We start from the raw sequence: 12,150 nt of genomic DNA, 5'->3' as shown, positions 1-12,150 counted from the left end.
AATTGTGAAGCAAGAAGGCTTTTTTCCACCATTAATTCATTTACACAATAACTTTGTAAAATTAAAACATTATCTATTACACATTAGTAAAAGTGTTTGATAAAAATAATTTCCTAAGTTCCTGTCCATCGATTTGCTGCCTCTTTTGCAATTTGTATCGCTTTTTCTAGATTCATTGTTAATCTTACATAATATCCATATCTTGTATATTAATATATATATATACCTTTTGCTTCAATAATTGATGGATCAGAATCTCGATAACATTCTAACTTTGCAAGAATCTCTGTATGCTTTTTTTCCTTCTCTGAAACATTTTTAAGTAATGAAGTACGTAATTGCTTTTGCTTATTAGTAAATATTATAAAAATCATAACAATTCAATACCGAATCCTTTCGTTGACTTGTTTCTTCACTTATTTTGTTTTGTAAAGTTTGTGTTTCTGCTTGAAGTGTTTCAAGTTGCTTTTCCATCGTTGTAATTCGATGCTGTCTTGATTGTCTTGCTTCACTTGGAAAGCTCCAAAAGTAATTACTTGTTCCAATTTTATCCATTTTAACAATGCCATCATCAACGAGTGATTGTAAAATATCTTTAATAGATTGAATTACTATTTTTTTTTCCTGATATCCCTTCTTTTCTATCTTCAATAATGTTAACTGTTTGTCTATATTTTAACTTGTAATAACACCTCTTTAAGTTGAAAAAATTCTTTCTAAACAATATTCTTTAAAGGCTATATAAATAAATGATTTACTTACACTTTCATGAAATAATTCTTCTAGACGCGCCCGTTTTTCTGCTAATGATAACCCTTTCTTTGACTAACCCAGTTATACATAAAATCTCTTTAAAAAGGTTGAATTACCATTTTTCTACTTGTTAAACTACATAAAAATACTCTTACCTAAAAAGTACCCTGAAATTTATATAATTTCGTAAAAATTATACTCTCCTTCAAAAACACTTCTTTGAATCTCACCATGATCTATCATAGCAACAATCAAAAAAGAATCTCTGAAAGAGATTCGGCGTCAGCCTGAGGTAGTGCAATACAAGCGACACCTGTGCCGGTCACATAGCAAGCTAGAGATGACCAGGCTGGGTACAAAAAGTAGTATAATCAATGCGTTCCCAGTGGGAACATTTCAGAGATTAAACTGAAAAGAACAGATACTACACTTGATCTAAGCCAAAAGGCTATTAACATTATTAGCAAATAAAGTCTTAGAGAAAATAGGTGTATCTTACCAAAGAGAGGTAAAGAACTCGGGGCGTGACGGGTGGTTTATATAGACTTTTAATTGAAACTCCGACGGGTTTCTAGAATATTCGGATAGAGTGTTTTAGGCTAGTACTATATGTATATATGTAGAGGAAGGAAGGAGTATGTAAAGATATGTAGAAATATGTAGAAATATGCAGAAATAAGTAGAGATATGTAGAGATATGTGTTTAGAATAAGAGCCAATATACAAAATAATATAAAAGTATTAAATTATGCATTAAAAACTACAAAATCTAAGCAAACTGTAATAAAAAAATGTACATTGTAAAACATATGTATTAACACAATATGTTTAAAAGTAAAAAATAAAAAGAATCTTATCCAGAAATAGCTATTCTTTGATCAGAAACAAAAAGATTAGGTATATTAGGAATCGGCAACATATCGATATTATTATAAGCTAAATAAGATTTAGTGCTTTTGTGAATTTGTTGCTGTGTATGATTTGTTTTATCTTGAATGCCAGACCTTATTTGTAAAAAGTCAGAAGTTTCGGAGTTGTTATTAATTTTTGAATATATATCCAAAGAATCATCTTTTAATACATTATTATGAACATCTAATTTTTGTAAATGTTTAATTGAATAATTATTTTCATGCTCGTGTGTATGATTTGAAAAATATTTGTCATTAATTTTATTTTGAGCATATGTGATTGAATAATTTTGTCTTGAATTTTTTGTTTTTAAAATAGAATTAGAATTTTGTTTATTTTTATCAAGAATATGATTAAATTGTGTCATTTTTGGATCATCATTTGTTTGAAGATAATCATTTGTATTTTTATCTTTATGATCATAATATTCCCTTAATAACTCCTCGGTCGTACTAGATGGAGGTGATGCATGTTTAAGCATATCTTCAGATACTGTCATTTTTGGTTCAGGTGTAACTGAACACTTTAATGTCTTTTCCTCAATTGTATATGGTAATGATCTTCCTTGAGAAAAAGATCGTAGTGAAAGTTCATCATCAGAAGAACATGGTGATGGATTACCATTTACCACTCTTAAAACACCAGGAGAAATTAATCCAAAATCTGCATTCGATGATGTTAATCTTTTATTAGATAAGTGTGTAGAATATGATGATAACCTAGGTAATGCTTCGTCTGATAATGCAAAAGGCGGTGAATTATAGCAAGTATTCGAAATCATTGAACTATGACGAACACCATTAGAACATGCAATTGCATTTGAAAAACTTTGACGTTGATTTGTCTTTGATGGAAAATAATGATTTGGTGCCTTAGAATTTAAAAGATCAATTCTGTATCTTTTAGAAGGATACTGATTTTGTAATGAAAAAAATTCCTTTTTTCCATTAACAGTAAATCGATTATTATTTGCATCCAAATACGTCATTGACACTTCATTTTTCTGTTTAATATTTTTTGGATAACATTCGTCCGATTTACTTATAAGATTTGTACCTGGATCAAAAATATCCGAGAATTGATAAATTGGTGTACCCGTATATCTATTCTGAAAAATTGTTCCATTATAACATCCTCGATTCCTCCATTTTTTTGTCAATCTGCCTGCAGATGACTTTTTTTCATAAAATGATTGTTTTCCCTGTGTATTCCCCATTTTTATTAAATACAAAACATAAATAATAAAACTGCTGCATAAACAATTCTTTATTCTATACAAAAAAACTCCTTTTTATAGCTATTTTCTTTCTTATAATTCTCCAATCTTAATAAGTTTTATTGATTATTTTGATCAATTTAATCCAATCTTTTTCTCAATTAAATATATCCTTTTCTAATATTATTCTTTCATTAATTCATATGTTTTTTCTTTATATTTTAGGCTGGAAAATGGCAGGTTATTTATATATTTATTAATTTACATATCAGCTTTTCGAGCACGTTTTAAGATTTTAACCAGCCTTTTTAATATAGATTTAACACCAAAAATAAAATAAAATATATTTATATTGAAAAGCAATATATGAATAGCTTTAACTTTTAGAGATTTGTTTTTAGAATATTTTTATTAAGAATTGTAATTTTTTTTTGAAATATTTTTCTTAATTTTTATAAGAATAGGTGTATAATAAGACTTTAAAACACGAGTATTATTAATTATTTATGGTAGGAAAAGATTTTATGTGTTTTTTTTTAAAAATTTTTTATGTTTTTATAGGAATTTTATGAAAATGAATTGTTATTATTAAAAAGTTGTTATTTTTAGCTTTATATTGCCATAAAATTAGAAGATATTAAAGGAAATATGATAAAGGAATGTGTAGAGGAATGTGTAGTTGATATTTCTCAAAAGTTGTATGAAAAAGATAGTGAAATTACAACATTTTCAGTAGACGATAAGAATATTATTGATAAAGTAGAAAAGCCATTTAGATGTCGTTATCTTACAGATTTAAATGAAGTATTTTCATATAATGCTTGGTAGAGATGTTTTTTTTTCCTGGAAAATATGTTTATAAAGTGAAGGGATGATGTAGAATGGAGTGAAGAGCAGGAAAAAATAGCTATTGAAAAGATACATAAACAAATGTTAAATCCTGTTATTGATAAAGAAAAATATATGAATAATCCATCATTTTTTTGGGACAAATTTTATGAAAATCATAAAACACATTTTTTTAAAAATAGGAAATGGTTATTTCATGAATTTCCTCAAATATTTGATTGTATTTGTTCATATGTATAATGATTGTGTATAACATGTTATGGAAACTTATTAGTAATAGTCTGGCAAGAAATATATATTAGAAATTGGATGTGGTGTTGGAAATACTATGTTTCCTATTTTATTACAAAATAAGAATCCATTTCTTGTAATTCATGGGGTTGATTATTCAAAAAAGGCTATTGAAATAGTGAAGGGATCAGAATTATTTTCAGGAGATAATATTCGGGCATCTGTTTGGGATATGGCTAATTTAAATGGAGAATTTCCAGAAGGAGCAACGAATGTAGATATTGTTATATTAATATTTGCCTTTAGTTCGTTATCACCAAGTCAATGGAATATTGCTGTTCAAAATATATATAAAGAAAGGATTTCTATGTTTTTTTCTTTTTTAATACTCTTTTAGATGTTGAAACCAGGTGGTATAATTTTATTTCGTGATTATGGACGCTGGGATATGACACAATTGCGTTTTAAAAAGGAAAGATTTCTTGATAATAACTTCTATATAAGAGGGGATGGTACTAGAGTGTATTTTTTTAGTCATGGTGCTTTTTCAGTATTTTTTATATTAGAATTAATATCAATTTTAGAACATATACCAGAAATCTTTGGAAAATTATTTAAAATAGAACGTAATGAAATAGATAAACGACTTTTAGTAAATCGTGCTACTATGCAAAAAATGTATAGAGTTTGGATTCATGGAGTTTTTAAGAAAATTTAAGTCGATCATATATAAATAACAATATAATACACAATATTGGATTCTTTTAAATCATTATTATAATAATTTTATTATTTTTTTTAGAAAATATTATAAATCATTTATTTGATCAATTTGTAGGCAATGGTCTTCTCCACCACTTATAATACCAAAAGCATTACTCCAATCAATACTAAATACTTTTGTATCATTTTTTTCACTTTTACGTGCAATTGAATATAAACTTCCATTAGGTGCTCGTATATCCCATATTTTAACTAAACTATCATAACTACCACTTATAAGAGCATAATTATTTCTATCACATGGTGATAATGATACTACAAAATTCTTATGTCCTTTCAATGTTTGTACAGGTGTAGATTTTAAAGAAATTCTTGGATCATGAAGAAGTATATGTTGAGATGATGATCCACATGCTAATAATGACAATGAAGGTATAGAACATATACAAAGTAAAGCTTGTTGTGTTACCTAAATAATTTTAACATTTATTATTTCAAACCTTCTATTTACCCTAGTATCTACATTGGAAAATGTAATTAAATCCCATGTTTTAATACAACGATCTGTCCCAACAGAATATCCTACTGTACTATCTTTACTATCAAAAATAATTTCTGATGATGACGACGAATGTCCTTCTATCATACAAATAGGCTTCTTCATCATACATTAAACTTATATATATAATAAAAATTCTAATAAAACATACTTTTGTCACAATTCTATTCTTAGATTCATTTATTCTTCTCTTTTTATTCATTTTCTCTTCATCTATTACATTCTCTCCTTCTTCAATGTCCCATATCCCAATATTCCCATCTGCTCCTGAACTTAATAGTCGTTTTGTTTCAAAATTAACCGCAATTGATTCAACTGACATATCATGTCCTTTCATTTCAATAATACACCGACATATTACTTTTCCACTCTTTTTTTTCTTATATTCCCATATTTTAATTCTTTGATCCATACTTGATGTAGCAAATCGTCCTTTTTCAACCCAACAAACTGATTTAACCGGCCCTTCATGTACAGACGTCTCTGTAATAACTTCTCCTTTATCATTCCATATTCTAGCTACTCCATCATAGCATCCTGAAACTATTTCCTCTGATTCTGCTGATTTAACACTTGAAACCCAATCACTATGTACAAATGATAACGCATATTTAGGCTCCAATATACAGCGTAGATATTCTATAGATAGAGTTGTTTCCTACCATATTTAGCTCCCTTTTTTCCCCCAAATCTCTCCTTCATACACATGTTCGTTCCTTTCTTGCCAAATATTCTCCTAATGAGCCCTGCAAAAACTCTCCATCAATTAAAAACGCAAAGTTTAATGGTGGTTCTATGTATATACTTAGAATAATCCTGTTTATTCCCTTTATTTTACCTTTTTCTAGCAGATGATTGACTACTTCATTTAAGCCATAGCGGCTCAATGAAAGAGGGACAAAAATAGGTGTATTTTCAACCTCAATTTCCTTATCTTTTGTAACAAATATTACACGGATCTACTGAGTTTTAGTCTTTATTCATAGATATTTAGAAAAACCTTAGTTTGATTCTCCATATATTAAGGATGATATTTTTTAGGAGAAAAAGTGATTTAAAAGACAAGATAAAGAAGGTTTTATGTTAATTTATGAGGAGAATTGTTATTCTGAAGAAAAAGTTTCAGTATCAGAAGAAATTGCAGGTTTTTTGGGGTTATTTTGGAGAAACAAGTCATATATAAGGTTTTATCAAGTATCTTAAGAATAGTAAGGATAAGAACTTTGAATTTTAAGATGAAAGGAGTATATTTATGTAGGAATATTATTATATTATTGTATTTTTTTATTATTGTATTATTATATTATTATAGTTATAGAATATGGATATAGAGAAGGGAGTTTTTAGCTCAATAATGAAGTATATTAATTTAGTATTTATCATTAGTATGTCAAATAATTAATATTATTTTATATTATATTATTAATGTAAATAAAATAGTTTTTGTTAATGTATATTATTCATGTAATAATGGATTTATCTTAAATATATCTAATATGAAGAAATAGATATGAGGAAATTTTAAATTGTTTATTAAAAGAAAATTAATGAAGTTTATAATATAGTTCATTGTTTTTATTTGTATTTAATTAATAAGAAATAAGTAAAGATTGTATAGATCAATATTATTAATAAATATTTTTATATTGTTAGAATAAGTTTATTAATATTACTGGAGTGTTTTTTTAGATAATAAGGGATTAAATGAAACTATTATGTTTAATAAAGCCAAGTTTTTATTTTTTTAATGGAATAAATAAAATAATTATAATTACTGGGATATAATGTTAGGCTTAGTATAGTTATATTTTGTTTTAGGAGAATTGCATTGATTATTTCAATTAATGGAATTAATTGAAAGAGATTTGTTATAAATATTATTTTTTATAAATATAATTAGTTAAATAGTTATAAAAAATACAATTGGTTATAATTTTTATAAATATTTTTGTCTTTACTTTTATGAATATTATAGATTATTTAGTATATGATTATTTAGTATATGATTATTTAGTATATGATTCTTAAGTTTAAACTATTGTTTTTTTTTTAAATTTATCTCAACAATATTTTTGTAATTGTTGTTCAATATTTATGTTTTCTTGCCATTGCATTGTTAATTCTTTTGCAATTGTTTCTTACAATATAAGTAATTGAAAGTAAATTATTTGAAAGTGGAGTAAAGTACATTTTATTTAAAAATATTATCTAATTAGATATAAGAAAAAATTATTACTATCTATCTTGGAAAAATGATCTTGAAATTATTGTAACAATGATTATGGAGTTAATTACAATGAGAAAAATAGATATAAAATAATTTTATTAATATATTTATAACGATTCTAAAAAATGATGTAGATTTGTAATATATATATTTGTTTATAATAATGCTTATTACATGATATTATATTCTTTAATATTATTGTTTGATTCGCTCTTAATAAGTATTCTTTATATATATATATCATTTATTTTATTTTAAATTCTGTATAAATAAGATATGACAAAAAAACTTCAACTATTACGATTTGTTTTTAGACATTTCTGAAATGATTTATATAATTATTGATAGCTTTTATTATTAGTCCTGAAATTAGATAGAAATTATTATTAAGATTTTTTTATTATGTGATATTAAAAAAATAGAGTTATATAATTTTTGATGTATAGATAACAAATAAAAGATATTTTAATAATCATTAAATTTTTTTTTTGTAATATTATATCCTGCTCTAGAAAATCCTTGCATTATTTCATCATATTTTGAAGAAGTAGTGACTATAAATGAATCGGAGGTTTTAGAATTAAATAGATTCACCAGATATTTATTATGAACAACATATAGCTGATCAATAGTGATATCCTAGATAGTTATAATTTGTATGAAAAAGAATGATAAATATTACCGATATTTCATCGATCAATTGGCTTCTTTTATTTTCTGGTTGATTTTTCATAACTTGAGAGACAAATGACTCTTGAGCCTATTTTTTTAAAGAATGTTTGTTTTACGTTAATTACTTACTGCAAAGAAAGGAGTTGAATCAATTGAAACGATATCATAAACAAGTGAACTTTTCGCATTTATCATTAGATCTTCATCAAAATGTATCTTTAATATTTTAGACTATTATAATAAAAATACTCTTTAAACTAACCTTTTTATTTTTTATGTCATTTATAATAGCTAAAAGCATTAGATAATGTATATTTTTGATAATTTGAATTATACCTTGAGTTTTTTCCCATACATTAAATACATTTGGAGATGAATAAATAGAATAATAAACAAAACCTAATTTAAGCAATATTAACATATATAAATATATGTTATTAAAATTACCTGATTCTATATCTGTTTTAAAGCTCACACCATATGCTAAACCTGCACCTCTTATATGTTTCCAAAGTATTCCTTCCATAATATTAAGATATGATAGAAGAAGAATAAAAGCTGGGAAATCTTTATGGTTAAAATCTGAAAATAGCTTAGAAACATGAACAGAATATGAACTTTCGACAGTAGGTAGAGATATTATATGAGCCTTATTCTAGTAAGAGAAATTAATAAATAAAATAAATCAATACTATTCCAGAAGGAGTTCTTCCTTTTTCTGTCAACATGAATTTTTTATATGGAATTCGTGACATAACAATATCATTTTTCTTAAAAGAGATTATATTAAAAAGTAATAAAAGGGATATAATACTTCTTGATGATCATTGAAAGATTTCCATGATGATACCGGATACTCTAAATGTAAAATGTCGGAAATTATTTGAAAATACATATTTTCAGGTTTAAAAACTTTTTATGTTATAACAAAGCTTCATTAAAAAAAAAACATACGCTGATTTTGTATAATTTTAAATTTCTCAATAACTCTATTTGGTTCTTTTTTTAATTCATTCTTCAGCCTCTTTAAGAAATTTATTTGAGTAAGTAGATTGACTGCTTTAGATGTAGATAGATCTTTATCTAGTTGATACCTTTTGAAAATTTAAATTAAATCAATAAAAATAAGGGCTATTTACATTCTCATTAATGCCCAGCATATCTTAAAATGTTAGAGATAAAATCTTCAAAATAAAAGGTTAATTACTTTATTTCCATTTCTTTTTTCTTGTGGAATGTCATTTAATGACTTTAATACAAAATTCATAAGTCTATAAATTTTAAAAATATACATGGAAATACTTATTACCTTTGAGGTTCAAAAATAGTTCCATAAAGCAAATCTTTTAATAAAAGAATTCCTTTTTTATAATTTTGTATCTATATAAAAGATTAAGATTGAACATATAGCAAATGTATTAAATACTTCAACTTTAAATTGAATAGTTGCCATTTCTAAAAACGATGCAGATACCCCCCATGATGTATTATAGTCTACTGTCTCGTTTTCTAATATTCTTACAACTTCTTCATATGCTAACTTAGTTCCATCACTACGAACAATCCCATTTAAGAAGAAATTGTCGAGATAAATACCAAGATATGGCCTAAGATCAGAACTTATGTGTTCTGAAGAAATATACACCCGGATAGTTACAAATTTCGAATTAATATCTTAAAAGAATTAAAAGATAGAAAAGAAAATAATTAATATTACGATTAAAATATAAGTAAAGAGGAATTTTTTCCAAAGAGTCATCATCAACATATTTTTGAACATCAGAACATCTATAAATATGTAAGAGAAAAAATCACATAGAAATAATAATGCTTACTGTTCTCTTTCTGTATTTTCTATCTCTTGTTTTGCTATTCCTGCCCTAGCAGATATACTTGTAATAAAGTTTATGTTTTTAACACTTGGAATTTTAAATTCAGAAATTATAGTTGAAGGAAATGGTGCATTGTTTTTTTCTTGAGATATTCTTAATTGTTCCCTAAGTTTTTTAAGACCTTCTTCTCCAAGTCTTTTTCTTTGATTTTCTATCCTTATTTTTTCTTTTTTTTCTAATTCTAATGGCAATTTAGCAGATGCTTTGGAAATTATACATATGTGAAAATTTTGGATAAGCCAACTAAAATTAAATGAATTATTAATATCAACAAATATAATACATACGTATCTAGAAGTTTTAACCACTCTGTTACTGTCCATAATTTTAAATTTTCATAATCTTCATAATCCTGCAATGATCTCTTTAAAGTATCCTGGGTATTATCACCATATAAAAAGTCTGTAATGATTACGTTAGTAAAAATGCCATCTAGATCAGTTTCTAATTTCATTAGACAATTAATTTTAATAAAAATAAATTTAACCATTTGTATCCATAATCTACTTGTTTTAGTCAATTACTTTAGATAGTTATATTTACCGCTAGTTTTTCTCTATATATAATAGTACTCATGCGATTGATATCAAAATTTTCTGGAGTATCTCTAATATTATTTAAAAGCTCGAAAACACGTTCTTCAATCTTCTCTAGTTTTTCTGTTGGTACACTGTATAGATTTAAATATAAAACACTTGGTAGACGTATTGTCATTGAAAAAAATATATCTATATTCTTTTTTATAGTCAAATAAAATTGTATAATTTAAAAATACCTGAACAAAATTGATCCTCAATTTCTACAAGTTCTTTTTGTAATATAGAAATAGCTGAATCTGTTAGATATTTTCCCAAAAGATTTAATGCAGTTAATGTAAGAAATTCCTAATAATAATTTTATATAATTTTATGTAAAAATATAAAAATACTGTAGATGATGGACCAAGCCATGCCAAAAGAACTTCTCCAACCGTTTCATCTTTATCAGGAAAAAGAACAATTTCTGTATGAGATTTATTTAAAGCTGGTGTTTTCGGCGAATCAACCCATGGTCTATACATAAGATTTTCAATACATCATTCTTCATATTTATACCTTTTCCAATTCTCAAAATTCGGCGTAAGATTATTAAGAATATTAGGTTCAATAATTTCATCAAGTACATAAAAAAGTTCTTCCACTTCAATTTTTCCTGTAATAATAATACACAAATTTTGAGGAAGATAATATTCTGAATGATATTTTCTAACTGTTTCAACATCTAATCCTCTTAATGCCTCTAAATTCCCTCCTGTATAACTTCTATACCCAATTCCTTCCGGAAAAAGCGCTCTTTGTGAACTATCTCTTCATTATTCACCATATCCCTATCTATTTCTATTCATTACTGTATCAATTGCAAATCTTCTACTGTATTTTCATGTCCCTCCATATTATCAGTCATATTTTATATATTATCACTTTAACCACCTGCATCTCACTATACACAACCCCCGCATCATTTCCCTCCCCATCAATATGATGAATCTCCGTATAAAACCCATCATATGTAAGCGTAGGGAAAAGTATATGGTCAATAAATACTGGAAATATATCTAAAAATCCCTCTGTTCCCGCCGTACTAATCGTATACGCCGTATGGTCCGTTTCTATCCTCCTACATAAATTTCCCTTAAAAATACCCTCTTATATTAAACTTTACCCGTCCATGCATTTGTACCTTGTGCAAATGATCGGTTTGCTAATGAATCTAAGATACCCTTATAAGGATACTTTTTACTCCCAAGAAATATCAAATGCTCAAGCGTATGAGGACATCCAGAGTCATTTAAAACTATTATTAATTAGTCTCGTTTATATACTCTTTTTTACCTACTTTCTGTTGCAAGTACAAATTTTCCTTTGGTTAAAGGTACATCAATATCAACTAAAACTACTTGAATACCAGTTCTAATGCTTTTCCATGACCTGACGCGTCTTCCGTATGCCTCAAAATCCTGGTTCTTAACAAAATAGGTCATTTTCTAACTTATTAGCCTTGTCCGTTAGGTTTAAACATATGGGAAAATAGAGGTTTAAGTAGAAAAGGTATAAAAAGAGCAAATATTGAAAAAAAC

At 26.0% G+C, this 12,150-nt stretch overlaps 5 protein-coding genes across 5 annotated transcripts; 1 reads left to right on the top strand and 4 right to left on the bottom strand.

Moving 5' to 3' along the window:
- Positions 1-113: 113 nt before the first annotated feature.
- T552_02592 (hypothetical protein) lies at positions 114-872 on the bottom strand (the record flags this gene model as incomplete). Its single annotated transcript, XM_018371126.1, has 6 exons — positions 114-166; positions 227-341; positions 388-645; positions 693-716; positions 763-825; positions 870-872. 6 exons carry the CDS (start codon positions 870-872, stop codon positions 114-116), a joined length of 516 nt encoding a protein of 171 aa, XP_018225291.1.
- Positions 873-1,569: 697 nt separating this feature from the next.
- T552_02591 (hypothetical protein) lies at positions 1,570-2,926 on the bottom strand. The gene has a single exon (XM_018371125.1). It carries the CDS (start codon positions 2,879-2,881, stop codon positions 1,607-1,609), a length of 1,275 nt encoding a protein of 424 aa, XP_018225290.1. The 5' UTR covers positions 2,882-2,926; the 3' UTR covers positions 1,570-1,606.
- A 557-nt stretch (positions 2,927-3,483) lies between these two features.
- T552_02590 (hypothetical protein) lies at positions 3,484-4,723 on the top strand. Its single transcript, XM_018371124.1, has 4 exons — positions 3,484-3,705; positions 3,751-3,964; positions 4,011-4,500; positions 4,546-4,723. Exons 1-3 carry the CDS (start codon positions 3,530-3,532, stop codon positions 4,356-4,358), a joined length of 738 nt encoding a protein of 245 aa, XP_018225289.1. The 5' UTR covers positions 3,484-3,529; the 3' UTR covers positions 4,359-4,500; positions 4,546-4,723.
- T552_02589 (hypothetical protein) lies at positions 4,724-6,303 on the bottom strand. Its single transcript, XM_018371123.1, has 6 exons — positions 6,244-6,303; positions 6,082-6,202; positions 5,948-6,036; positions 5,395-5,901; positions 5,196-5,342; positions 4,724-5,153 (listed from the first exon to the last, which is right to left on the bottom strand). Exons 1-6 carry the CDS (start codon positions 6,259-6,261, stop codon positions 4,770-4,772), a joined length of 1,266 nt encoding a protein of 421 aa, XP_018225288.1. The 5' UTR covers positions 6,262-6,303; the 3' UTR covers positions 4,724-4,769.
- Positions 6,304-7,889: 1,586 nt separating this feature from the next.
- Positions 7,890-12,097, bottom strand: T552_02588 (hypothetical protein). Its single transcript, XM_018371122.1, has 25 exons — positions 11,910-12,097; positions 11,736-11,867; positions 11,504-11,682; positions 11,422-11,459; positions 11,129-11,374; positions 10,963-11,086; positions 10,810-10,918; positions 10,578-10,762; positions 10,522-10,537; positions 10,322-10,478; positions 9,978-10,277; positions 9,860-9,930; positions 9,569-9,816; positions 9,452-9,522; positions 9,350-9,413; positions 9,282-9,304; positions 9,097-9,236; positions 8,957-9,054; positions 8,835-8,912; positions 8,590-8,791; positions 8,479-8,541; positions 8,405-8,433; positions 8,272-8,358; positions 8,153-8,230; positions 7,890-8,109 (listed from the first exon to the last, which is right to left on the bottom strand). Exons 1-25 carry the CDS (start codon positions 12,052-12,054, stop codon positions 7,936-7,938), a joined length of 3,057 nt encoding a protein of 1,018 aa, XP_018225287.1. The 5' UTR covers positions 12,055-12,097; the 3' UTR covers positions 7,890-7,935.
- Positions 12,098-12,150: the final 53 nt, after the last annotated feature.

Source organism: Pneumocystis carinii (assembly GCF_001477545.1).
Source record: "Pneumocystis carinii B80 chromosome Unknown supercont1.11, whole genome shotgun sequence".
NCBI classification, from domain to species: domain Eukaryota; kingdom Fungi; phylum Ascomycota; class Pneumocystomycetes; order Pneumocystales; family Pneumocystaceae; genus Pneumocystis; species Pneumocystis carinii.
This window is presented reverse-complemented; position numbering and strand designations above follow the sequence as displayed.